Source organism: Balaenoptera acutorostrata, chromosome 13 (genome assembly GCF_949987535.1).
Source record: "Balaenoptera acutorostrata chromosome 13, mBalAcu1.1, whole genome shotgun sequence".
NCBI lineage: Eukaryota > Metazoa > Chordata > Mammalia > Artiodactyla > Balaenopteridae > Balaenoptera > Balaenoptera acutorostrata.
Window position 1 is genome coordinate 65,252,159 of NC_080076.1, and position 27,547 is coordinate 65,279,705.

The 27,547-nt window shown below is 37.6% G+C and overlaps 1 protein-coding gene across 1 annotated transcript; it reads left to right on the plus strand.

Moving 5' to 3' along the window:
• Nucleotides 1-105: 105 nt before the first annotated feature.
• RNMT (RNA guanine-7 methyltransferase) lies at nucleotides 106-26,116 on the plus strand. The gene is made up of 11 exons (XM_057526649.1): nucleotides 106-492; nucleotides 2,252-2,710; nucleotides 5,113-5,248; nucleotides 8,358-8,483; nucleotides 10,989-11,104; nucleotides 12,156-12,337; nucleotides 12,864-13,028; nucleotides 16,054-16,171; nucleotides 17,376-17,477; nucleotides 18,411-18,444; nucleotides 21,579-26,116. The coding sequence occupies exons 2-11, from the start codon at nucleotides 2,294-2,296 to the stop codon at nucleotides 21,614-21,616; spliced, it is 1,434 nt and encodes a 477-aa protein (XP_057382632.1). The 5' UTR covers nucleotides 106-492; nucleotides 2,252-2,293; the 3' UTR covers nucleotides 21,617-26,116.
• The last annotated feature ends 1,431 nt before the right edge of the window (nucleotides 26,117-27,547 follow it).

The following is a 27,547-nucleotide window of genomic DNA, read 5'->3' on the forward strand; positions in this document are numbered from 1 at the left end:
AGGCGCTTCCGCAAACAGAGTCGCGGATGGCTGGACGGTGAGTGTGTGGTTGAAACGCTGGGTTCCGTACTATTTGTGTGTAGCCGCGCCCGCCCTGGTGGAAGAGGCCCTCCGACCGCTGGCCGTGCCGGGTCCGTGGGCGCTGACGCCCCTCTGCGCAGAACCGGCCCGGGTTCGAGAGGCCCTAGAGAGGCTTCAGGCCCGCCGGGCTGCCGGAGCCGGAGCGGCCGGCCGCCTGGCCTGCGTAGTGGACTGGAACCTGAGCCGGGCGGCCCTGGGGCAGCTCAGTGCGTCCTCGGGCTCGAGGAGACCCGGCCCAACGGCGGGTTGGGCGTGGAGTTCACCTGCTTGAGCTCGAGTCCCCGGGCCGGCGGTTCCCGAGAAACCTCGGGTGTGACTGCCGCGCAGGTCACCGAGATGCAGGTGTGATCGTTCATGCGCATCTGTGTACCTGAGTCCTTCCTCGAGGGTTCCGAAGGACAGCCCTCTTGGGTCTGGACCTTACTCTTTGTTCACCTTAGACGCTCGGCCTCAGTCTTATCCACCTCTGAGTTCGTTTGGAAATCCGTGTCGTTTATTCTGACCGAATTGTCTTTAGAAAGTCTCATCTGTGGAAATGTCACAGATAAATATAAATAAAATTAATTTTTATTCCCAATAGTGAATTTAGATATTACATTTACAACTAGAATTATTTATAGCTAAGGATAAGTTACATTGGTTTATTTGAAATTGAAACCAGTTTCTATTTCCTTATTAGGAAATAAATGGTAGGGAGGAGAAGATAGGGACTTGATAATTTGGTGGATAGTTTTACTAGATAATCATTTTAAGCAGTATTCAGAAAATTACATTTCTGGGTAATTTTTTTCTCTCTGATTCATTTCTTCCTGTTTTGGCACGTCTTGGTATTTTGTTACCTCAAACCTTGGGTAGTGAAAGTTAATATCCCTTGAAACCCTTCCCGGTTTAGAGTGACTTGTTTTTACCAATTCCATTAAGCGACTTTATTTCTTATTCTGTTTCTTTACAGGGAACACTCCCCCCCTTCATAATTTTCAGGTTCTGAATTTGCTGAATCTCACTGATTTTTGGACTTTTGCTTTTTCTTTTCCATTTGGTTTGAATAATACAGCCTAACATTTTAATAGTAGTATATCAGCTGTAAACTTCTTGAAGACTTATTCACATAGTGTCTTATTGAGCTTCTCTGTAGTAGGCGTTCACTCAACTTATTGAATGACTTAATAAATTCCTGTCCAGTAAATAGCTCACTTATTTTTCTCCCCCTCCCATTTCACACATAGGCCTAAGAACATTTGAAAGAGATTAATGGTCATTACGTTGCAGGCTGGGTCTTGAAACTTCTTGTCCACCCATTGCTACTTTCTTCACTTTCTACCTAATTCTGACACCCATTACGAAGTAAGGATTTTAGAAGTCAACTGTAGGTTCCCAGACTTCTCCTGTTCTTGGTTTTCAGTGTCCCTAGGCCAAAAGAAATACCTAGCAGTTTCCCTTACTAAATAGTTTAGTCCAAACAATTTAATAAGTGTGTCCTAACAACTTTGTTTTTAAAAATAATGCACAGATTGAAAACAAATTGTGTTTAATTCTTAGCTAACCACAAATGCATACTAGTGGAATATGTACATCTGTTGAGTACTGGATATCTTCTCAAGCCTTGAGATCGGATTTGACACCAACTTCGTTTCCTGTTTTACACTGATTTTCTGTGGTACCACCAGTCTCAGCTTCACAAGGTTCTGGTGTCATTTAAAGAAATGTAGTGCAATCTACTCAGTTAAAACTATGCTCTACTTGAAGCTGTATCTGTGATATCTTCCGGATGTCAGATGTGACTACCTTTGCCTTAAATTTTGAAATATCCTCCTGTGCCCATATCAGTTTGTTATAGTGTCCAGCGCACATTTGGGGAACCAAGGCTGTAGGGTAAGGACCAGGATAGAAATGGAACCGACTTCATTTACCACGACTTCATTTGTCAGTTTTAATGGTGACTTTTATGGACGAGATTGTAGAAGTGTTCCAGGATTATAATTAGTACTTCCACATTAGCATTTTCAGAAATTCATATGCAATATATATCAATATTGTTTTCAATATTCTTTAATGAGGTTTTTTAAACTCTTAGTTGATCGCTGAAATTAAATGGCTAGTTTCTGGTTTAAATTGTTTTTAAAGTCTCAGCATTACGTTTACAAGTAATATGAAATTTTTGCCATTCCAGTGTTAGTTCATGAAGTTTTACCATCTATTTAAGTAATCAAAAATGGAAAATTCTGCAAAAGCAGAGGAATGTGAAAAGATCTCTCATGAAGAGGCAAAAACATCAATAGATTCAGAAACAGAGTCTTCATTCATTGTTAATGAAAACACAACCTCTCCTGGGACTGGGCTTTCTGAAAAGGCTCCTACTTGTGGGCAAGTAGACACTCCAAAAAAGAGAAAAATGGAGTTTGAAGATGATCTTGTAAAGGAAAGTTCTAGTTGTGGGGAAGACACTCCATCCAAGAAAAGAAAACTTGATGCTGAAATTGCCCCAGAGGAAAAAGGTTCTGGTGATGATGAAGGCATTTCAAGGAAAAGAAGAATGGAAACTGATGGTTTTCCAGAAGATGAACCTACTGGAGATGGCACTCAGAAAAGGAGAAAAATAGAACTTGAAGATGTTCCTGAAAAGCAAAAGGTATTTTGAGTGTATTTTCTTTTATTCATAATGGAATACGTCAGATTGAAATCTCTAGTAGTTGTGAAATAATACCTTTTTTTTTACATAATTTTAATAACTTAAGAATGTTCTATTTTTTTAATTTAATTTTTATTTTATATTGGAGTATAATTGATTTACAATGTTGTGTTAGTTTCAGGTATACAGCAAAGTGATTGTTATACATATACATATATCCATTCTTTTTCAGATTCTTTTCCCATATAGGTTATTACAGAATATTGAGTAGAGTTCCCTGTGCTGTACAGTAGATCCTTGTTGATTGTCTATTTTATATATAGTAGTGTGTATATGTTAATCCCAAACTCCTAATTTATCCCTCCCTCCCACCTTACCCCTTCAGTAACCATAAATTTGTTTTCCAAGTCTGTGAGTCTATTTCTGTGTTGTAAATAAGTTCATTTGTATCATTTTTTAGATTCCACATATAAGTGATATCATGATATTTGTCTTTCTCTGACTGACTGACTTCACTTAGTATGATAATCTCTAGGTCCATCCACGTTGCTGCAAGTGGCGTTATTTCATTTTTTTTATGACTGAGTAATTTTCCACTGTATATGTGTACCACATCTTCTTTATCCATTCCTCTGTCATGGACATTTAGGTTGCTTCCATGTCTTGGCTATTGTAAATAGTGCTGCAGGGAACATTAGGGTGCATGTATCTTTTCGAATTCTGATTTTCTTTGGATATGTGCCCAGCAGTGGGATTGCTGGATCATATGGTAGTTCTATTTTTAGTTTTTTAAGGAACCTCCGTAGTAGTTGTACAGTTTGTACCAGTTTACATTCCCACCAACAGTGTACGAGGATTCCCTTTTCTCCACACCTTCTCCAGCATTTATTGTTTGTAGACTTTTTGATGATGGCCATTCTGACCTGTGTAAGGTGATACCTCATTGTAGTTTTGATTTGCATTTCTCTAATAATTAGTGATGTTGAGCATCCTTTCATGTGCTTTTTGACCATCTGTAGGAATGTTCTATTTTTAATAGACATTGTCTTAAGATAGAGTAGGGTTTTAACTCTTGTAATTTAGTTATTTTCTATGTAGGTACAACTACTGCTAATGAGATAATTTTTATCTTATTTCGGAAATCTTATTTGACTAGAAACTTGAAAGGTAGTTTTTATAGTTTGCTTTTTCTTAGTACTTTCAAAAACACAACAGTGTAAGGTCCAGATGATTTAATTAGGTGTTCCTAATTAATTTTTAAATTTTGTTTCCTTTTTAACTAGGTGTTCATTTTTTTCCCTTTTTAATTAGGTGTTCATCTCTTTTTTTGTCTTTTAATTAGGTGTTCATCCTCTTTTTTTCCTTTGTAATTAGGTGTTCATCTCTTTTGTGTCTGAAGTATTTGAGATTATCACTTACAATGATAAATATCAAGGTGATACCCAGCTTTACATTCTTTTCTTAATGTAATTCCTTAAACTATGGTGTTTCCACTTCTTATTAGGGTAGTTACATACAATTTTAGCTAAGCCTGGTATTTAGCAAGAATATTATAAAGCAAGGGATAGCAAGTCATTTTCATCTGGGGATACTATATTGTGGCGGGATCTGAGTTGGAATCTGGATTACTCAATGAATGAGTAAAATTCTGCCATCCTCAGGAAGAAAGTGGCAGATAAGCCACATGTTTGTCATTGGTGGAATGCAAATCTTTGTAACAGAGAGGAGCTTGTATCATAAATGTAGTTTTCAAACTTTAACTAGAAGTGGAACCCTTTTTTCAAGTGAAAATCTTAAACCTTTCACCTATTTTACATGTCAGATGAAACACTTTGGTTGAGCAGGGGAGTGGGGGGATCTGAAGCCCTTTACCTTCCTGGCATTTTTGCAGAATGCTTAGGGTCTTCGATAGAGAGCACAAATTGAAACTTGAATTAGGTTAATAGCAAATAATAGAAATCACTGACACTGAACATAGCCTGTTGAGTTCCCATCTCTTTGTGTATATTATCTCACTTAGTGCCCACAACAATTTTATAATAATATAATAAATGTATTATTTCTATATTATATTCTTGTAGGAACTTCATCCACTGACTGACATTTACTGAATTGAATAAATCAGAACTCTGGAAGAGTACTGGTTTTATTAATACATTAACACCAGAATTCTATAGATGAAAATCAAGATGAAAATTTTTTAAATCAGAAGATGTTTTTAAAAATAGGGAACAGGGGAAAATCTTCCAAGTGATTATAATTAGGATTTCTGTGGTTATGCCATTGCTTAATGAAGTTTACCAATTTCAGTAGTATTTTATCCGTATATAGGTCAGATGCTCTTTTAGACTAATTTTTTTCATGTTCAGCTTCTTAATTTTATTCCATTCTTTTATTTTCAGAACTTGGAGGAAGGACACAGCTCAGCAGTGGCCGCTCACTACAATGAACTCCAGGAAGTTGGTTTGGAGAAGCGTAGCCAAAGTAGAATTTTTTACCTAAGAAACTTTAATAATTGGATGAAAAGTGTCCTCATTGGTATGTTTGTTTTTTGATTTATAGTTTTGAATTTTTAATTTCAGCTTATGTCTCATTTTTTACTCCCCAAATGGTTAATCATACACAAAGCTACTAGGTGTTTAGTTACTATTCATTTAATCATCAAAGCTTGGCTTTATAAAACTGGAGCCAAAACTGAAACTAAGCCTTTTAGGTAAATTATTTTCATATTTACTTATGATTGACTACATAAGATAGCAATGAGTGTTTAATTAATATTAAGTTGATAAGTTAATCAGGCTTTCAGAAGGCAGCGTGCTTTTACATTTAGAATCAAGCTAACCTAGTGCCATTAAATAATCTATTTTACTCTAATAGTTTTGGAGCAATGATATATTGTTGAATTAAACATTTGGGTTCCATTAGGTCAAGAAAATGGGCAGTGCCATGATTTTTTATCTCTAGGCCTTTAATGAGTTGGTAAAGGTCATCATGTGCATTGATTGTCCATTGAACTTGTTTTTTCTTCTGGGGAGAAATAAAGTTTACTTTGAGGATTGATGAAGACATTCAGCTTTTTGGACAGCATTTTATCTATGGAAACTCACCTTTGATACTAAAATGGAAGTCAGTGGAGGAAATATGATTCAGAATATATTTATTGCTTTGTGTATCAAGTATATTAAATAGTCACTTACCTGAAATTAGAGAATTTTTAAAAGCCAGTAGATTTTGAAGTTTTTCACAAAAAGGTTTTTTTAAAATTTTGGTTTCTGTTTTTGTTTTCTTAAAAGCCAACCTCAGAAAAAGTGAGAATGCTTTCATATTTGCACTGAAAAGAATAAAGTGCTAATTATGGCTACTTTCTACTAGTTTTAACGATAATTTAGTAATTTTAAAAGATAAATTATCCATTCTGAGAAGTGTCAGGAGTGGGAACTAGACTCATTATTTTGAACACATTTTAATATTTTTCTTTGTTTCATTATAAAAATAAGACTTATTTGACTCTGCTACTTGTCAGCCAGGGTAAATGAATAAACGAACTTATTTTTATTTATTTTTTTAGGTTAGTTATTATGGCATTTTTACTCTGTACTCGTAATCTTTGGATGCTGTTTCTAATTTCTTTTTAGTTTTTCTCTTCCTTTCCTCATCATCCTCAGTAATGCAGATAAGTTATCATTGAGTATTTTTCCTAATGTGTTGTTTATTCATGTATTTATTCATTGAATAAATATTTTTAAGTTCAGCACTATTTTTCACATTGTTAGTTGTATTATTTTTATAAACAGGGGAACGGGTAGTTTTTAAAAACACGTATGTCAGACTTAGCAAAAATTTATCTCTCAGCATATTCATGGTATTATTTCTTCTTCAGCTGTTCCAGCAACTCTCTCAATGGGTGCTTTGCTATCTGCACCTGTCTTTCCGGTCCTGCTGTAATCAGTGTAGCCTGTGCCAAATTCCCTTGCTGCCTTTTTTCTTTCTCAACACCCATTCTTTGTCATTCATTTTCGCTTCCTTGTTGCTGCTTATAGCTAGTGATAGTTGAGTACGATGCTTGAATGTGATAAAGATATCTTTGAATAATGTTTCATGAAGATTTCCCCTCTCATTAATCTTATGTGGAAATAAAGAGATTTTATAATTCTTATTTTCACTCTTTCCATATTATATTTTACGCTGTTTTTTTTTTTTAAGATTCATAGCAGAAAGTTGAATATGGAACACTTGTACTTCTGTGACAGTGAAAGGCAGAAGTATTTATACAGAATATTCTAGCAGTCAAAATAGTACACATAAGAAATAGAAAGCATTAAACTCAGAATGATAAAGACAGGAAGAGTAGATCTAGGATTCAGTATTTTATCCAATTTTAGAATTGCTGAATATTTCATTGTCTAAGAATATTAATATGCCTTTAACTGATGTTTGAACCATTTGGCTATTGATGTAAGGGACATGCTAATGTTATTCGTTGGCTCTTAATGTGATTTGGTAGATTGGGATAAAAGGCTCCATTTTTATTTCAGAGTTTTTAAGAATTCTGATGATAGTAAAATTAAGAGGTATGTATAGTTTTTTGACTAGTTTAGAGGTAAGCTTGACATCTTTTATCAAAATCAAGGTCTCTTGTGATCCCATAATTATTAAGTGTATAATAAGCTAAACACTTAGCTTTGGAAAGAGAACTACAAAAAATTATGAGTAATTTTTTTCTTATCATGAGCAAGTGTTGGGTATTCTTGTATTAATTAGAATTTAAACTGTTTGCTATTGACCCACCAAGGTCATGCGACTTTTTTGTACTATTAAACTTCTTTTTAATAAAATGAGAGAGAAAAAATAAAATGTTTGCTATTTAATGTTGAATCAAATTCTGAAAATAACCTTCAAAAACCTGTCTTAGCTTCTAAAATACCAGACACATACTCTTTCATCTTTAATGCTGAAGGATCAAGTTAATTAACTCTTAGTCAAATTTTGAAATATTTTCTAGAAGTTATGAATTAATTACATAAATGAATGTGTTTATATTACACTAAGTCCCTTACACAAGAACGAGTTTTGTTCTGAGAGCACGCACGTAAGTCCAATTTGTTTGTAAGGCCAACAAAGTTAGCCTGGGTACCCAACTAACACAATTGCTTTATAGTGCTATACTGTAATAGGTTATAATAACTTCTCACACATATAATACATAAAAAACAAACACAAAAAATAAAATATTTTTAATCTTACAATACAGTTCCTTGAAAAGTACAGTAGTACATTACAACAACCCGCTCTTCTTATCAGTACCAGCTACATCACCACTGCTTTTACACTAGCTTCTGGACCTTCTGGGCTTGAAATAACACTGTACTACTGTACTCTATACAGTACTGTACCATAAAATACACAAAAGCACAACCACTTGTAGAGCATGCATGTGACAGTGTACGCCAGACACATGAACTAACTTACGTGATTGACATCACGTGCCCACGAACACACGTTCACATCTTTGAAAGTTCTCTAGTTTGTATGTAGGGGACTTACTGTACATGTCAGGCAGAAGTTAGTAGGTTATTAGGGGTAACAATTTATGCTTTAGTAAAAATGGAGAAGAGATCATTTATTATGACTTAATTTTCTCTTTTAGGAGAATTTTTAGAAAAGGTGCGACTGAAAAAAAAACGTGATATCACTGTTTTGGACCTGGGATGTGGTAAAGGTGGAGATTTGCTCAAGTGGAAAAAGGGAAGAATTGACAAGCTAGTTTGTACTGGTAAGACAGATAATGGCATGGGAAAGAATAATTTGTGGTCTGTCAGGTAAATGTAAATAAGAAAGATCTCATTATGGACATAACACCAAAATACCTTACCACAAGATGTCTGGGGGCTAGACATGAGATGGGTGTTTTCTAAAATGAGTAATGAGACTTTACTGATGGTGTTAAAAACAAGGATGATTGGAGTCATGTCGGACTCCATGTTTGAAGCACAAACTTGGAAAGCCTTTCAGTGGCCAAAGATAGGATGGTTTCTTCATTTAAAAAGAGAGTGATTACAAGGGACTTCCCTGGTGGCGCAGTGGTTAAGAATCCGCCTGCCAATGCAGGGGACACAGGTTCGAGCCCTGGTCTGGGAAGATCCCACATGCTGCAGACCAACTAAAACTAAGCCCGTGTGCCACAACTACTGAGCCTGCGCTCTAGAGCCCGCAAGCCACAACTACTGAACCCCCCGCGCCCGGAGCCCGTGGTTCGCAACAAGAGAAGCCACCTCATTGTCAAGCCTGTGCACTGCAGCGAAGAGTAGCCCCCACTCCCCGCAACTAGAGAAAGCCCGCGTGCAGCAACAAAGATCCAACGCAGCCATAATTAATTAATTAATTAATTAATTTTTTGAAAAAGACAGTGATTACAGTGTATTGAAACATGAAATAAAGGAAAATAATCTCATTGTTCACACTTGGAGGGAGCAAGGAAACTTACTCATTATTCTGAAATTCATAAACTAAGGGAGGGGGTGGCGAGTATTTATCTTCTCTAACCCTGTATAAACCATATTTCAACGTAACCAAATGGTTGAAAAGCGAAATTCCTCTTTATTGAAAAATCATGATGAATAAATTTTTCCACGCTTGGTAAAATAATAGATCTAAGCTATTAGGTGAAAAGTTGATAGGAACTTAATTGGATGAATCAAGTGCCTGAATCTGCTGGTCAGTCTTAACCCTGAAGAGGGACAAGATGATGTCATGTTCCTTCCTGTGGGAAGTGCCCAGCACCACCTGTGGAGTAGTATTGCCTAAATCGGCACTTGTCAAAAAGTTTTTGGTTTTATGACCACAGTACATTCTTAAAAATGATTGAGGACCCCAGAAAGCTTTTGCGTATGTGGTTATATGTGTTGATTATAGAAATTAAAACCGAGAATTTAAAAAATATTTATTACAGATAAAATGTAGTGAGAAGACTGGCATTTTAAAAGTACTTTTGCAAATTCCTTTAGAGTCTGGAATAATAGAAGACAACTGGATTATCACACCTGTTTCTGCATCAATATGTTTTGATGTGTTGTTTTATTTGATGAGTAGTTGTGAAATGGAGTATTTTAATAGCCTTTTCAGATAATTGAGGATATTCATCTTTGATACTACATCAAAATTCGGCAAGTGATAGTTCCTTTAAAGGTTAGTTACAGCGTGGAATCTGAAACCATATTGGTGAACTTTTTGTGTTCTGTTATATCTAAATCCATTGGTCTATCTTGCACTTCGCCCTGCAAGATTTTGTAATATTTGGAAAATAATGTTCACTAAAGTTATGCAAATCTTCTAAATGTTGACATCAGGAAATCACATTTGTTTAATATCACCATCGATCAGAAAAGTCTTAAGTATTGGGAAGATGCCCAGCCCGTGGTGGTAGATACAAGTTTGTCAGAGTTGGAACTTTTCACCTGAAAGCTCAAATTTATCATTGGTAACAAATACAGTCCAAAGTTTTCATGAAATGGCAGGCTCATTTTTTTCACTATGAAGAAAAGGTCTGCCAAATTACAAAGTCTGAATAACCAGTTTGTCTGTCAGTGGTTCTTTAAGTGAAACAATTTTGTGTGAAAAAAGTGGGCAGTACAGCTTACAGCGCAGTCACACCAGTCCTGTTCAGGCAGACTTTGTTATGTAGCAGAAATGTTTTGAAGATTTCATAAAATTAATTTTTACTGCTTATCAAGGACATTCTTAAATGAAATTGGATTTTTTTCCCCCTTTTTTCTTCCTGTGCTGGCTTATAGCAGTGAAGAATATATCAAGTATTACCAGTACCATTGGTACCCCTACCTTGTATTCATGACAAGGTACCCACCATTGCTTTTGTACCTGCAGTGCAAATCTCAACACTGGGAAAAGGCAAATAACATTTTATTAAGAAACTATAAAGAGCTGGGCGTATAATGTTAGGTTTTATAATCCAAATTGGAATTTAAACTTTCTGCTTTTAACTTTGAATAAGCATTTAAAAATCATGGTAGAACTTTTCTGTTGTCAGTACATATTGAGAAAGTGGTTAGTTCCTTTTGAAAAATAAGAGGGCATTTCCATTGGAACAAAAGACTTTCTTCTCTTTTGTTTTGAAGGAAGTAGAACCTTTTTGCTTTTCTAAGGCTAGATTCCCTGCCAAAGTTTAAAAGTTGAGATGAAGTCTAGATTTGTGCCATTTTTGCATTTCTGTTTTAACTCTGTGGGCCTTTGTTGACATTACTAACAACCGTCCTCCTTCCAGATATTGCTGATGTTTCTGTCAAACAGTGTCAGCAGCGGTACGAGGACATGAAAAATCGTTGTCGTGATAATGAGTATATTTTCAGTGCAGAATTTATAACTGCTGATTGTTCAAAGGTATGTATTTTTTTTACTTGTCTGTTTTTATATTTTTAGTATGAGTAAATGGTTTGCTTTAAAAATCAGTTCATTTTTTAAAAATTTGCTTAGAAACATTAAAAATCTTTAGGACGTGGATTTTCAGTTTCAACTAGAAATTCCATTAATGATAAATTTCCTTAAATGACCCAGTAAATACTTCTGGGAATTTTTAGCTTTTAATACTTCTACTTTGTAAATCATTTGTTGCTTCTCTGTTTGGACATGATTTATTTTCTAGTATTTTGAAATAGATCTGCACTTCATTTTGTTTACCTTGTAATTTGTTTGGGTGGTTTCCCAACATGTCACAGTCTGGTGACACCTGTTTCCGAATCTCTTTAACAGCTGGAGTTCAAGACTATAGAGGCACTCGAAATGCTGGAAGTCCCCCTTGAACATTTCTGACTCCTTAGCTCATTGAACTATTATAGATAACCTGTAACCCTACACATTTTGTTTGCAGTTGTGAAAGGGGAAGGAAAAGTGCTAGAAAGTTGGAAACCTTTAAAAACACTTTTGCGTTTTATAAAAATGTCCCAGGGAGTTCCCTGGTGGTCCAGTGGTTAGGACTCAGTACTTTCACTGCCGTAGCCTGGGTTCAGTCCCTGGTCGGGGAACTAAAGATCCCGCAAGCTGCATGGCACAGCCTAAAAAGTAAAAAATGTCCCAAAGACCAGCTTTGTGGTTTTTTTTAAACCCAAGTTACTGTTCAACATCATTTTACTTTAGTTTTCAAGTAAAGCCAGTTAAAGGATCAACTCCTTTAAATGTCATGTTTGATATATTTTTTAGCATGATTTCAGAATCTCTGGTTTTTAAAATTACTATGAAAATGGGAATCAAATTCTATTGAACCAGAAAGAAAGAACGTTTTTATTATGATCTTTATGATACGTAATGAGAAAGGGTGGGTTGGTGGGAGGTCATGTCTACTTTTATTTTAAGGATCCTAATTCTAGAAATTAATTCACTAAATTTTTATGTCGCAGCCAACTTCAAAGTCTTGACCCATTTTAATTTGTTTCAGGAACTTTTGATTGATAAGTTTCGTGACCCAGAAATGTGCTTTGACATCTGCAGTTGTCAGTTTGTCTGCCATTACTCATTCGAGTCCTATGAGCAGGCTGATGTCATGCTCAGAAATGCATGTGAGAGACTGAGCCCTGGAGGCTATTTTATTGGTACCACTCCCAATAGCTTTGAATTGATGTAAGTACTTTTATATGTTGTGGTTTATAAAATACTCAAAATTAAGCTTATTTTAGAGTAGCAAGTGTTTATTAGGAGTAAAGTTTATAGAACATGCCGTGTTGATCTTATAAGGGCTGAGCACTTTGATAATGTACTTGAGTGGATACTCAAATTTTAAGTTAAAAAGTCAGATTTGCAGATGAACCTTTAAAACATCTTTCTGTGTAAGTTGGAGACTGATGTTACTTCCAGCCAAAAAGCCAGAGGTGGTATTGCTAGACAAACTCCAGATAAGATGTAAGGCATTGGGACTTAACCAGCTGTCATGATAGTGAAACCTACTTCCAGCATAATTTTATTAGTGAGATTGTTAATGATCTTTTAATGTATTGCTTCTTAAAAGTAGCTCAAATCCAATTAAAAGCTAATCTTTATAAAATTGCATCATGGGTGTGTCCCCCTCCCATATTTAATCTGATCAAAATAAATTTGACCTAATAACAAATTTAATCTTTTTATTTTGGTTTGGGGATAACTTTTATAGAAGACGTCTTGAAGCTTCAGAAACAGAATCATTTGGAAATGAAATATATACTGTGAAATTTCAGAAGAAAGGAGCTTATCCTTTATTTGGCTGCAAATATGACTTCAACTTGGAAGGTGTTGTGGATGTCCCTGAATTCTTGGTCTATTTTCCATTGCTAAATGAGTAAGAATGTCATTAATCTGTTAACTATTCTCTTTTTGCGTAAGAGAGAAAGAAAAGGAAAAAAAAATCAGTATTTTTGTTTGTTTCTTATTTTAAGTGGGATCCTAAGAAGAAGGACAGCCTTATTTAAAAAAAAAAAAAGAATAACTTCAAACCCAGGGTTGGTGCCATAGGTCTCTTGCAGCCTTACTCATTTAGTTTCTCTTATTCCTGGAATTATTTAATCCTGTAGGCAAGAAAGGGAGCCTGTTGCCTGCAAGTTGTGGAAGAAAATAACTGACACTATAAATAGCAAAAGACTTGTTTTTAAGTAACTGCTGGTACTTTGGTAACATAAAATGAATCTTCGCAAAGTGGAGATCCTCCTTTTGACAGGGATAGGTATTAAAAGTTGTTTTATATTTTGCTATAGCTTATGAAATTGCCTCTGTCTCACGGACAATGACAATAATAAAGTACTGATTCAGGAATGTATTCACTCATGCACCTGAATTCTTAGGAGTCCTGGCAAACCACAGGCACAGGGAAAGCTGGGGTTTCAAGTAAGGCCCCAAGGCCTTTTCTTGGTCTTGGGGGTCTCCCTGATAGGGAACGTGGAAGAGTCCAGTTAAATGCAGGCCATGTCACAGCTGACCAAACTGCATTTCCTTCTTTTTAAAACAAAGCCTTTATTAACTGAGGAAGAGGAAGAGCTTTATTTTTTTACTTATTTTTGGCTGGTGATTATTTGAATTGTGTCTCAGGCAGCTTGTAAAATTATGGGTGTAGGATTTTCAGGAGTTCTACAATATATAAAAATTGTATACAATAATATGAGAAAATGAAGTAGCATGTGACTAAACATGGAAAATACTATGTACAATTTATAAATATGAACTATAAAATTAAAAAATTTATATCACATTTTCCTTATAATTAGCAAACTTTGGGGAAATGTTATCCTCTTCAACTTTATGAAAGAAAAAAATTAAACGTTTTTAGTATGTTGTTTTATATGTTTGGTATGTTAGCTTGGTGTTTTGGGTTGACAAAGTTAGTGATTTGAGTATACGCCAAAAGATAAAGAATAAAATGAAAGTTTTTTTTTTTTTAATGCTAAGCAAACACTAGCAGTCTTTTCTGCTTATATTGCCTAATGATTATAAACATATGAAGTCATAAAGTATCACTTTAATATTTTAAATTTTAAAAAATTATTTATTAAGACAAGTATTCATTCAGGGAGACAATCAGAAAATGCATAGGGATTTTGAGATGCCCTTCTGCCATTTCGTTAATTAGCTTTTACATGGCAAACCTATTCAGATTGGTCAAATTGAGTCTCAGTTCTTTGTAATTATGGTATTTCTTAAGGTTAAAGCTTGATTTCATTTGTAAAGGCTCATTTTGGATATTTATGATAGAAAATGAACTGCCTGGAATAGAAGAGGCTTTTATATTTACTCATGTTGTCTTTCCAAGGAGGGCTAATGCTAATTACAGGGACTCCTGCCTTATGTATGCCTCTTACATGCAAATCCAAGTGGCCCGCAAATGTTTCCTTCACTCTGTCCCCTCATCTGTCACCTCACAAGTCCCCTTTCAGACTTTTTCCCTTTCTTCCTCTCCTCCTTTTGTGCTACCTGAAATCATCCTCAGGTTCCCTTTTGTTGTCTACAGCTACATAGTAATCAACTTAAGCAAATGCACTCGGAAAAAATACACATGCAAAGCATAACAGGGAGACCTAATGTCATTGAGGATTTAAGGAAGCCACCTTGGAAAAAGTGATTTTTTTTTTTTTTTAAAGTGATGTTTAAGTCAACATCTAAAGGCTGTCTAGTTGGCCAGTTGGAGACCGGAAGGGAGAGTGTTCCAGGCATAAGGGATGATATGTGTGAAGGCCCTGAAGTGGGACAGACAGAGCTTGGCTAGTTTAAGGAGCTGAAGGAAAGCCATTGTGACTGGGCCTTAAGGAATCAGGGCCCAGCTGGCTCAAGATGAGGCAGCACTCCTGTATAAATGAGTGCCTTAGAGGCCATGTTAAAGGCTTTTGAATTGTGCCCTAAGTGTGCTGGAGAGCCAGTGAAGGGTGTGAAGGAGGGACGTGACCTGTGCACTGCTAAAAGCATATTCTGGCTGCAGTTGGAAAATGGGTTGAGGGAGGGTAAGAATAGCAGCGAAATGAGCGAAGTGGTACAGCTGTGTGGTGATGGTGTTGGAGCAGGATGGTGGCGAGTGACGGGGTCAGAAGTGGGCCTGTTTGAAGTATGTTGTATAGGTAAACGGAGAGGACATGGTGGTGTGCTGAACACTGGGCATAGAGAGGGGGAGGCGTGGATCGTTAGATGGATTTACTGAAATAGCAAAGATTGGCAGAAGAACAGGCTAGTGGGATTCAGCCCTGGAGGTGGAGAGTTAGAGCACGCCTGTGACAGTCCTGGTGGAGATTTCTAGGGAACAGTGCAGTGACAGAGGCCAGAACTGAGCTACCGTAGCTGTTGGCAAGCTGTATACGTCAGGGAGTGACAGCGAGCAAGGTTCTGGGCCACACTCTTCAGAACCATGACATTTGGAAGTTGGGAAAAGAAACCTGTAAAACAAACTGTGAAGAAGCAGTTCAAGATGTAGGATAAAAATTAATAGTGTGGAAAAAAAAAAAATAATGTGTCTTGCCAGGGAATCCAGTAGATGAAAGAGACTATTTTAAGAAGGAAGTTGGCCACTATTTTCAGTGCCACTGTGAGGGATCGAGTCAAATGAAATGGAGTTGGTAGAAAAGTGTTCCTTACAGCCTGTGGTCCCCATCTCACAGCCTTTCATTTCATTTCCTGGCCTGTCTGTTACGTTACTGGAGTTCCCTGTGACCCAGTGAGATTTAACTGCACATTTCCTTCAGGTCAGTGGTGTGTTGCCCTTCACTCATTTTGCATGGTCCTCTTGTGAATTTGTAAAGGTTTTTAGTTAAGTCCAGAAGATGTTACTGTTGCATGTGGAATTACAAATATTTTGGAAGCCTTTTCATTAAATAATCTTTTTTGGACAGAATGGCAAAGAAGTACAATATGAAACTAGTCTACAAAAAAACATTTCTGGAATTCTATGAGGAAAAGATTAAGAACAGTGAAAATAAAATGCTGTTAAAACGAATGCAGGCCCTGGAGGTGAGTATTTAGAAAAGGTGTAAAAATTCCAAGTCATAGTAAACTTGTTTGGCTGTCTCTGAGATTTCTTTCAAGGCCATGTACACACTCAGTATTTATATAAATTACACAGCTTATTGGTGCCAACTCTAGACTCTTCAGCACCTAGGACAGAGCTTTAACATAAGAGTTCTCAACCTCAGGACTGTTGGCATTTGGGGCTGCTTTGTGCCCTGTAGGATGTTCAGCAGCACCCTGGCCTCTCCCCACTATAGAAGTCCAAAAAACTAAATACTTTTTTAAACAGCAAACACGTAGCTAAATTTCTAATGTCTGATCTTACGGTAGGATACTTACAAAGGGGAAAAAGAAGATAGCAAAGTAAACATTCCTGGATCAGTTTCTTAAAAATTCTTCAGGAAGATGTACGTCTAAAGTGGTTCCTTGCTAGCTAGTTTGTTGTAACAGGGCAAAGAAAAGAATTAAAAGAGTACATAACCTTTACAGAGTAGATGGTTGCTACATGAGTGTATAATTCATTGTTTTTATTTACATGCATTACAAAGCACTTTACTTTGTAGTATAAAGAGATGTTAAAATGGATTAAAAATAGTGTTCAAAGTAATTTGAATAAACATTTGTCCACCATACCTTTAAAAACAGCATTTTTTTGAGGCTCTTCTTCAGTTTTATGTAAATATGGAGACGACCTGTATTGGAGGCTGGATATTTTCCTTCTCTTCTGGAGCTCCCAAGGTTCTGTTGACTGAGCATTTCGTTTGTATTATTTCCAGTTGCTGTTCATACTTCCATGGCTGCTAAGTCACCATAATGTTCAAATGAATGTTTAGCTCTTCTGATGATAACTTCCTTCAGCATAGAGTCATAACAGAAAAAGCCTTTGACCAGGAGTCAGGGCGGTAAAGGTGTTTGCAGCCAAGTGGTCCTTGGTGGCAGTTCAGGATGCTATTCAGTCCCTGTGTAGACTCTCTGTGATTGTAGATACTCTGATCATGCTCAGTGTTGACCATGGCAGCTGCTTTGTTCAGAGAGGATTCCCTTCACTCCTTTTTTTTCGTATTTCAAAAGTATGTATAGTTTGTATTCCTGAAGTAATACTTAAAGATTACTGTCTTAATTATTTTATTTCAGTGATTGTGTGTTTAATTCTGAATTGTAAATTTCAGTGTAATGTCTCAACTAGGAATTTCACTTGCTTCCCTAGCCATATCCTGCAAACGAGAATTCCAAACTTGCATCTGAGAAGGCGGATGACTATGAACATGCAGCAAAGTACATGAAGAACAGTCAAGTGAGGTTGCCATTGGTAAGTTTTTATTTTTTAACATGCTTTATAGAAAAATGGAAACTTAGGAAATTATTTCACTGGTTTACAATACCTGAGTTCACTGAGTTACAAGTCAGATACACAGTAGTCTGTTTCCCCTAAGTTGTGATAACTTTTTATAACTGTAGAATATAGAATAAAATGTACTTCAACGAACTGAGAATGGAGGAAATAAGGATGGGAGAAAAGTTATAGGCTTGGCTTGAGAGTTTTCTTGCTATACCATTGTATCTTTATCTGGACACTACTGACTCATGGTGTTCCATAGATAAAATTCAGGGGCTTATGAACTTATATGGGGAAAAATTACATCTTCATTTTCTCTGACTTCTATGTGGAAGTTCACATTTTCCTTAATTATGAATGCTACGTAATTATCACTTCTTCAAAATTATATTAGTTACTAAACTTGCCACTGTATATCTTGTTACTCAGTGCCTTTGCAAAGTAGCAAGTACATCACTAAATACAATTTATTTCCTTTGTATGATACATACTTTATTTTGTGATTTCCTTTGTAAAAACACAAAAATCTTATTCCCTCCTGCAGTATTATTTGATGTTTCAAGATAGGCCTCTTTTTTTTTTTTTTTTTCCATTTTCCAAGTTAAAAATGTAAGCTAGATAATTTTTCCAGTTACACACGAATACCCGCTTTATGCAGATTCACCCTTTGGTTGAGAATCAGTGGTTTAGAGAATTGGCAGGAGCGCAAAAGTGGTGAGAAGATGGAATTAAAGGTTAATCTGACTGATTTATTTTATATTCAGATCACAATAATATTAACAGTAAATTGTATGTGTATTTATAATGAAGTTAGGGTTTTGGAGACCTCTGTCCATTATTGAAAAATAAGTATATATGTACTTGCATATTCAATCTGAAGTTTTCTTTCTTTTTTCTAAATTTTAGGGAACCTTAAGTAAATCAGAATGGGAAGCTACAAGTGAGTATATCATCAGTGTAGATTTACTGACATTTTCAAAAATTGCTTCAAAGTGATTAAAATCTGAAAACTTTAGAATTTTTCTGATACATATTAATTTGTGTGAGGGGGTGATTGTGTTATACACAAAATTCCTATAAATGTCTAATTCCCCGTCTTGCACGGCTGTTTAGTGCCAAGAGAAAATATATGCAGGATGTTCCTTAACGTAAACTTTGACGAGCATTCTTAAACATTTTCATTGTCTACTTGTTACTATGAACCCATCTGTATTTGACTTCTTTACCTTACATTTCTGCTGGAAATTTTGGCTTATGGAGCAGTTCCGTGTATTTTATTTGGTTCTGGCCTCTCTGGCGTTGACAGTGAAGTCATAATAAATACTAGAACATTTAGTGAAGCAGCACTGAGCAGGATGTTTTAGAGGGTGTGTGGTTGGGAACAGCCATGATGTGGAGACATTCTGAAGTGAGGCACCTGTCTTTGGAGGAGAGGTCAGAGGCCTGGCCAGTCTGTGAAGTCCCAGAGCCTCCCTGCCAGGATGGTGATACCCTTATATGGTTGCCCTGATGACTTAAAAGGTAGTTCCCACTCTTTGGTTAAATATTTGTTGATTATGTTGAAGGAAAAATCAAAGGTAATCAGAGATAACCCATTTGATAAACATTTTGAATATTAACTTACATAAAGATCTATGAAAGGGCTTTGGAGGATAAAAAAATAAATGTTACCTCTCTGCCTTCCAGAAGTGTACTATCCAGTAGAAGAAACAGACATAAATAAGTGACTTCTGGGCACACTGTTTTACATGCTGAAGTTCCTGTAGTGGGGAAAACAGATGAAGGAGAGCTTAATAAAAACTAGTGAAATCTGGAAAATAATAATAGTTGGTATTACTGAGTGTTTCACTTGGACCCAGTCGCTATTCGAAACTTTTCCTGTGTTATGCCTCATTTAATCCTCACAGCTTTGTCAGTAGACTACTATTAATTCTGTCTTTTTTTCTCAGATAGGAAAGCAGGCAAATAGCGTGGCTGAGGTCAGAGAGTTAGCCCAGGTGCTCCACACTCGCAGCCATGGCGTCATGGGCACCCACGGAAAGGAAAATTCTTAGGACTTGCTGAATTGGAGAGAGAGGAAAAGGGAAGAAGGCACACTTTGAGCCAGTTTGTTTCAGAATATTCATGCCCTCGGTAGAAATGGGATTGGAAGATATTAGAGACGTAATCTCTGACAAACGTAGAAATATGTGCAGAAACCGACACATTTCTTTGGTTTCCCTGGAGTGGAGATATGCCAGCTACCTTAGATGTCCCACCAATCCCAAAGTGCCGTGTAACAGAACGACCTTGGTCAAAGGTCGTGATGGTGGTGCTGGCTGCAGATCAGCACTATATTTTTATATTAAACATGGACTTTAGCAGTAATATACAAGTGAAGAATTAGATGCCCCCAGACAGTTGAAGAAGAGGTGGGTTAGAGAGGAGAAAAGCAATAGGAAAGGAACAATGGCCGAAGGGCAGCCAGGATCAGTGTCAGGGTCCATCTGCTCTGTGATGAATTACATTTTTCTAACCTGGAGGGCTTTGTGGGCTGGTGCCACAGTCTAAGAAGCTATATTTTAGACTCCTACTGGTCTAATCATTTAGCTCGTATTACCAGAGCCTGCTGCTCCTCTAGAAGATGCTTTAAATGTGGAAGAAAAGAGAATTGTTGCTGATTTGCTTTTAGAAGTGGTTTAAGTTTCTTTTGTTTAAATCCCAGTTGAAATGCTGGCACAGAAGGTATTTTATATAATTAGTGAGACTTCCAGAATTTTTGAGTTAGAAAGGAGAGGAAGTTATTCATTGCTGATCTGGAATTAAGCACTGGTTTTATATGACCCTAGATCCGGGCAGGTCAGGACTGCCAGGTTACCTGCAGTGGGTATAGATGTGCTTGGGGCGGGTTTGGCAGGGTTCGCTGCAGAAAGAGCACTTGGAGTGCACGGCAAGCTCAGCAGTGCCGGCCTGTCCTGAGCCTCAGGACTTGCCTGTGAGTGCTTTAGGCTGCTCTGCTTCCTTCCCCTCAAGAAGAATCCACAGTGTTGATGATCACCCTGCCTATTTTCTGCCCATCTGTCTATTCTGCTGCCAGCCATATTTATTTCTCCTAAAAGACTCGGGAGCTAGAGAATGAGTAAAGAATAGCATGACCAGAATGGTGTTAGGGGAGACTGCCGTGGTGCTCCTGTGCAGGCTGGGTTGGAGAGGCCGAGGACTCGAGGATTGGGAGGCCCTTACGTGGTCTGCCGTCCTTCATCCGTCCCCTGTTCAACAGTTGACCCAAGGGGCGAGGGCTTCTCGTCACATGGCTTCTTATCTCGACTCTCTGCGTGAATGTTCTAGTGAACACCCTGAACATTTTTGTGATGTTTTGAGGATTTGTCTTCTCAGTCGTTTTCATAATCATAAAATCTATCAGTATCTTAAAAGAAGATATAATAAGTTTGAACTTCAGTGTGGTTCAGAGTGGGGAACCATAGATGCATTTAGATGTCTTTGAGTGAACACACATCAAAGCTGGAAACCTTATTTAAGGGAGAGTGCTCTTGGGGCTGGGACTGTCGATTATCATGTGGCTTTTGGCTCACTTTCCTTACCAGGCCCTACAACACAACAACTGGATAATTGGATGAATTTTAACATGCATGTTATATATGTTCCTTGCCATTTTTATTAGGGTTTTTTTCCCCTCCTGAGTAGCAAACTTAGAGTACCCCTGCACTCATAGTAGTGCAGTTATTCCAGGTAAAAATAATTAAATCATAAGGTTTTCCAGTTTTCATTTTCTTTGCTTTTATACTTTTTTTTTTCCTCAAACGGTCAATAGAGATTTTTAGAGCTGTTAAATTGGTTTTCTCCAGGGCTGTGATGTCACTATTACAGTAAGTGGATATTTGTTTTCAAGTAAGCAGATATGATCCCATATCTGCCTAAGTATGACTCAAAATTATTGAAGAACTCCTAGAAATAATGGAATTTTTCCTTTTCAAAAGCTGCTTGAGAATTTTCACCAGATTATGAATGAGACCGAGATTGTTGCTCTGAGGATGTGAGAAACCAACCTCTAAATTTTATTTGTTTTATTTTTAGGTATTTACTTGGTTTTTGCATTTGAGAAGCAGCAGTGAGCACATCACATATGCAGTAGCACCAGAACAGCTGTGTTCTTTCTTGTACAGATTTGAACGGTCCATCTTCCATAGATCTGACATCCTTGTTTAATTTAATTATTCTCAACGTGCAGGATGCTGCTGGAAACTACAGTGTATAAATTCAACATTTGCTGTCTGTGACAGATGAACTTTGTGTGTGTATATAAGAGTGAGTCGGGACCTTTGTCTTTAAAAATCTATTTTTAAGTAATGTTCTAAGAATTCCATTTGCCTCCACTCTCTTAGCTCATAAAAATTATAAAATGACTTGTTAAAGCCTCTGAGTTCTTTCGCCAGTGCTCTGCTTTGTCCAGTGTTTATTTACAGTATTAAATTTATTGCAGTTGTAGAATTGGTGAGAGAGTGTACTGATTCGGGGGTGTGTGTGCTTATTTCCTTAGTGTTTTTCAAGATTAAATTAATTGCATTCTGTACAATTGAATGTAAGTGTTCAATATATATTGCTAAAATTATAAGTTTAAAACTAAATTTTAGATGGTCATAAAAGTTAATTACCTAGGATTTTAACCAGTTATTAAATTTCATTATAAATAACAACTACTTCATTTGCTAATATGATGCAATTTTAGAACTAGATAGAACATTTCAAATTCCAGCATAAAATTGTTTTGGATTTGGGGAGCTTTCTCTTAAGAGTTTCTTACGATAGCAATTAATGTTTCTAATTATCAAGGATGTAATTCATTTCTTTACTGAACCAAAATGCCGTAGGTGCTTTTCTCAACATTTAGTGAACCTCTCCCATGTGAACCTGTTTGCACATTTTCTTCAGCTTTATATATGGAACTGCAGTTGGGGTGGGGGGGTGGGGAGCGGGCGGCAGCGTGGTGGTAAAGGAAGCTGACTGAGACTTCGGAGGAATTCACCCTGATGACGGGTCTAGGTTACGGGTGCTGCATGCTGTAGATCCGTTACCCACTTCGGCCCAGAAACAACCAGTACCTGCTCCTCTGTCACCACGTTGTACTTGGCACAGTGGGTCTGGCGTCTCGTCCCCATTCAGAATTTGCATGAGCCATTTCAGAACCCTTAGAGTTGTCAGCCCTGGCTTCTTGTGTGACTCTTCGGAAACTGACACCAGTGTCAATTGTTGTCCTTAATTTATCACCGTTTAGAAAACTTGCCAGTTTTTTATATGTAGTGAAAAATTTAAAGAGTAAAGCAGAGCAATTTATACATGCTCCTTTAAAAATCATTTATTTCATGCATGGTTTTAAAAGACATTTCTTTCTATAATTATCCAGAGAACTTGTTAAAAAACTGTAGTCTCTGAATTTGTTTACGTGTGTTGATTGTTTGTGGTGTTAGAGTAGCAGACCTTCTAGCAGGACAACACAGGTTACCTAACTTCTGTTCCTTCCACAATCTGTCCATCTCCAGACTGTTACCAGTTTACAAAAATGGTCATTTGCCTTAGTGGTGGTCCACCATAAGTCATTGGGGAAAATAAACAGTAGCACTTCTGCCTGGTGGCTGCCATTTGCCAGCTGAGGTTTGGTGCTGGTGCTGGGGAGGTGGGGGTGGTGAGCTCTTGGTGGTACATGTCCAGGTTCATTTCAGTTCTGGGGGAGGTGCCAGAAAGGATTGTGATAGCTTGGGTAGAGAATGAAAAACTTCTCTTATTTCCTGCCACTGTCCTCATGTAATGGTCTTAGTTTATTCTAAGTAAGTCTTAAGGCATATTTTTAACCTCCTTCTGCTCTGTCCACTCCATGGGTAATTTGGGAGAGAGAAGAATCCCCAAAGGGTGGAGTAATTTGTGATGGCAAAACCAAGAGGAAAGGAAGGTGGGGTCCCCAGGCCTTTAGTGGATAGAAAGGTACACAGAGAGCTGGAGTGGGCTCTCGGTCTGAGTGGGCTGGCATGTGCGGAGGGGTGTGTGGAGCCTCGCCAGAAGATGCGGCATCCCAGCCGTTGCCCTTCGAGCTTTGGTGGCCTTGTTGCCTTCTCTGCTCTTCCTCCCTGACGTCTCCTGCTGCAGTTAGGTGTCTGGGCAGTGATTGAAGAAGAACTGCCATCACCAGGGTAAAAGCTTGTGGGATTCCTCCACACATACCTGCAGTCTAAATATTTGGTGATTTTCTATCCAAGACTAGTGGAAACTGTTAGGAGAGGTAGGATGGCTTTTCATTGTCAGGCCAGTGATGTAAGCTGCTCCTGGAAGTGGCTCAAGGGCACTTTCAGACCTGCCATTCAGTTTGTCCTCTGAGGATGAAAGTAGAAGTGATAATCAGCTGCAGCATTTGTGGAAAGAAATCGTGAGGAATGGACTGGGAACCTGGCTGGTTGTGGTGTAACTGAGAGCACACAAATGGAACTCTTTGGGCCTGGAATCCAATAAAGCAAGGGCCCCACATAGCCAGTGTTCAGGGAGAGAACCTGGCCGTTTCCCACTGCATTCCAAGGGGAGTGTCCTAACCTGCGGGTGGTGACTGTGCACTTGGGCCACCAAGCCTCCACTCCAGTGTGACTCCTCAGAGAAATTGCCTTCAGAGAGAGAAGGATTGATTAGAGACTGTGACTTAAGTTAACTAATCTTTGTGATGACTCTGAAAGGTAGATTATCAGTACAGGGTTTCCTAGCCATCCCCCCCAAACTTGGAAATTGAGTAAGTATGATTGCTGCCTAAATTCACGTTAATAGTATTTGTAGGGCATCAGAGCAGAGGGGTACAAGTGAGAGGGGCTTGGAGGTGGGAGTGATGTGGATCAGCAGAGGAGAGACCACAGAAGCATTGTCAGCTGTCAGCTGTCCAGATCTGCAGTCCCTTTAGCTCTTCTGGGTATTTATTCAGCCTGTCTTAGTTTATTGCATTATGTTATTTTGGTAAGTCTTCAAGTATCCTAATGAGGATTTGGCTTCTTGTGCAAATCTGCCTGTGGGGAAGAACTGCCAGTGTAAATATTCTAGCTACTGAACATGATTGATAGGAACTGACTTTTTGTTGTCTACCTCAGGTTTTCAAAGTAGAGGCCAGACCCAGGGACCATGGCCCTGTAATAACAGTTGTACCATAATGCCCATGGCCCTTTGGTCAAGCAGGAAGCATGGATGTGTGATATCAACCACCTCCCTGGTCGATGTTACATCAGATGTTACACACCTGATAGGAAGTTTCTTCATTTCCCACCCTCTGACAACAGCATTTCTGGTTCTTTGAAGGCAGTCGATAACAGTGGCTGATGCATGCATTTATTTAATGATAAACTTATTTAGCAGATATACGTGGGACTGGGGCTGGGGGACAGCCAACTCTTCTCCACCTCATGTCCTTCCCAATTCCTCCTCCGTTCTCTTTTAGCCCTGGAGCATGTGTGCCTGCTTCTCAGTGCACTACCTAACAAGTATAGGGCACCCAGGAGTACTCTCCTGGGTTTGCCTGGCAAGACTTGGGTGAGCTCCAAAGCCCTCTGCTACCTAGACTTACCCTAGGCCATGTGTTCTTGGGGACAGTATATCCTGGGTAAAGCCATGTTGACAGCTAACATTTACTAAGTTCCTTCCTTATGTCAGTCACTTTTCTAAATGTATGTGATCCTTAAAACAACTGTATGAGGTAAGCACCATTATCCCTGTTTTAATGATGAGGAAATCGAGAGACAGAGAGGACACAAAGTTGCCCAAGGTAAAGCCAAGATTTGAACACCCCGTAACCCCCAGGTCGGGCCTGCACTCCAGTTGCAGGTTACATGCCTCCAGGGTGTTAAGCCTAGAGGACTCCTTGCTCATCCTCTACCTGCAACTGGAAACATTAACTATTGGAGCTTCATCCTTTGGGTGCAAAACTTTGATACTTATTTAAATGTTCCCTGAGAGGAGCATTTACTCCTGAGTAAGGATTTGGGGCAGAGAGAGCAGGAGGGCACTTGAGTGTACTAGGGAGGAGGGTAAAAAGTGAATAATTCATAGGAAGGCAGAGGTTTAAACTGGGATTTCACATTTTGGTAGGCCTACTCCTTTAGCAGCCAGACCTAGAGCAAATCTAGTTTGTATGTTAGGGGCTGACACTGTTTGGAAGTGGCAGGAGTGGAGAGGATGGCTGAGAGAGGAATCATCTCTTCAGTCTGAGCTGATTATCCAGGCAGAGGCACATTATTTTAACTTTTTATTGAAGAGTAACATATATATTAAAAAGTTGGTGTTTTTCGCAAATGGAAAACATGCATATAGTCAGCACCCATATCAAACAATATTACCAGCACCCCAGAAGCCCCTCCTGCTCCCTTCCAGTAGCTGCCTCCCAAGGGTAACCACTATCTCAACTTCTAAGAACATAGGTTACTTTTGTCTGTTTTTGGATGTTATATGAAAAGAATCAAACAGTATGTATTCTTTTGTACTGGCTTATTTGGTCGACAGTATATGAGATTTGTGTTGCATGTATTTGTACATGGTTCTTTTTCATGGCTGTATAGTATTCCATTGCGTGAATAAACCACATGTTATTTATCCAATGGATGTTTGGTTCATTCCCACTTTGGGAAATACTGTTAATAGCACTGCTTAAAGTATTCTAGTCTGTGAACTTTGGGGTATGGGTACTCCTCTCTGCCTAGGAGTAGAATTGCAGGGTCATAGTACAGACATCATGCTTAGCTTTATTGGACTCTACCCAACAGGTTTTACAAGTTCCAGTTGTCCCACTTTTCACCAACACTCGGTAGTGTCAGTCTTCTTCATTTTATTCTGACAGGCACATAGTGGTATCTCATTGTGGCTTTAGTTTTCATTTTACTGATTCTTAATGACATTGAGCACTTTTCATATGCTTATTGGCCTTTGTCCTCTTGTGAAATATCTGTTCAAGTTTTGCCCATTTTTATATTGGGTAGACTATCTTTTTTGTACTGACTTGTTGATTTTTAAAATATGTTTATTCTGGATATGAATCCTTTGTTGTATGTATTGTATTGTGAGAATATACTTGGTGAAAAGAAGTTTTTAATTTTAATATACAATATACCAGTGTTCTCCTTTATAGTTGGCATATTTTGTTTAAGAAGTCTTTGCATATTCCAACCAAGATCATGAAGAAGTTCTTCTGTGTTTTCTTCTAAAATTTTTTTTGTTTTACCTTTCACTTTTAAATCAGAAATCTTACAGAATTTATTTTTGTTAATAGTGTGAAATAGGATTTAAGGTAGAAGTTTTCTCTTATGGATTTCCAGTTGTCCCAGCATTATTTATTGAGAAAAACCATCCTTCTCTTATGATACCAGTTTTCCACCTTTGTCATGTAAAAGGTGATCATATATGTGTGAATTTGTTTCTGGACTCTATTCTGTTTCACTGATCAGTTTATTTTTCCTTGTACCAGTACCACACCATCTTAATTGTATCTTTATAATGGATCTTATCAATAACAGGATACAGGGATAGCTTTAGCTTGCTAATTGAGTTAATTGAACAAAGTGGAGAGTGGTACATGATGAATGCATAGAGATAGGTAGGAGTGGGAGAAATCTGTTATTCTAAAGTCAGTAGAAAGCCACAAGAGGATTATATGAATGAGATCATTTATTTTATGTTTTTAAAAGATAACCCTGATCCAGCAAGGATATAAAAGACTTGGAACAACCCTGTCAACCAACTTAAACTAAATGTCATCTATAGAACACTTTACCCAACAACAGCAAAATGTACATTCTTCTTAGGTGTACATGAAATAGTCTCCAGAATAGACCATAGAACTAATGTCAATAAAATTAAAAGGATTAAAGCCATACAAAGTATTTTTCCTACCACAGTAGAATTTAATTAGAAGTCAACAGCAGAAGAAAATTTGGGAAATCCACAAATATTTGGAAATTAAACCAAAAAAAATTTTAATAACTTGCAGGTCAAAGAAGAAATCACAAGGAAATTCGGAAAATATTTTGCACTGA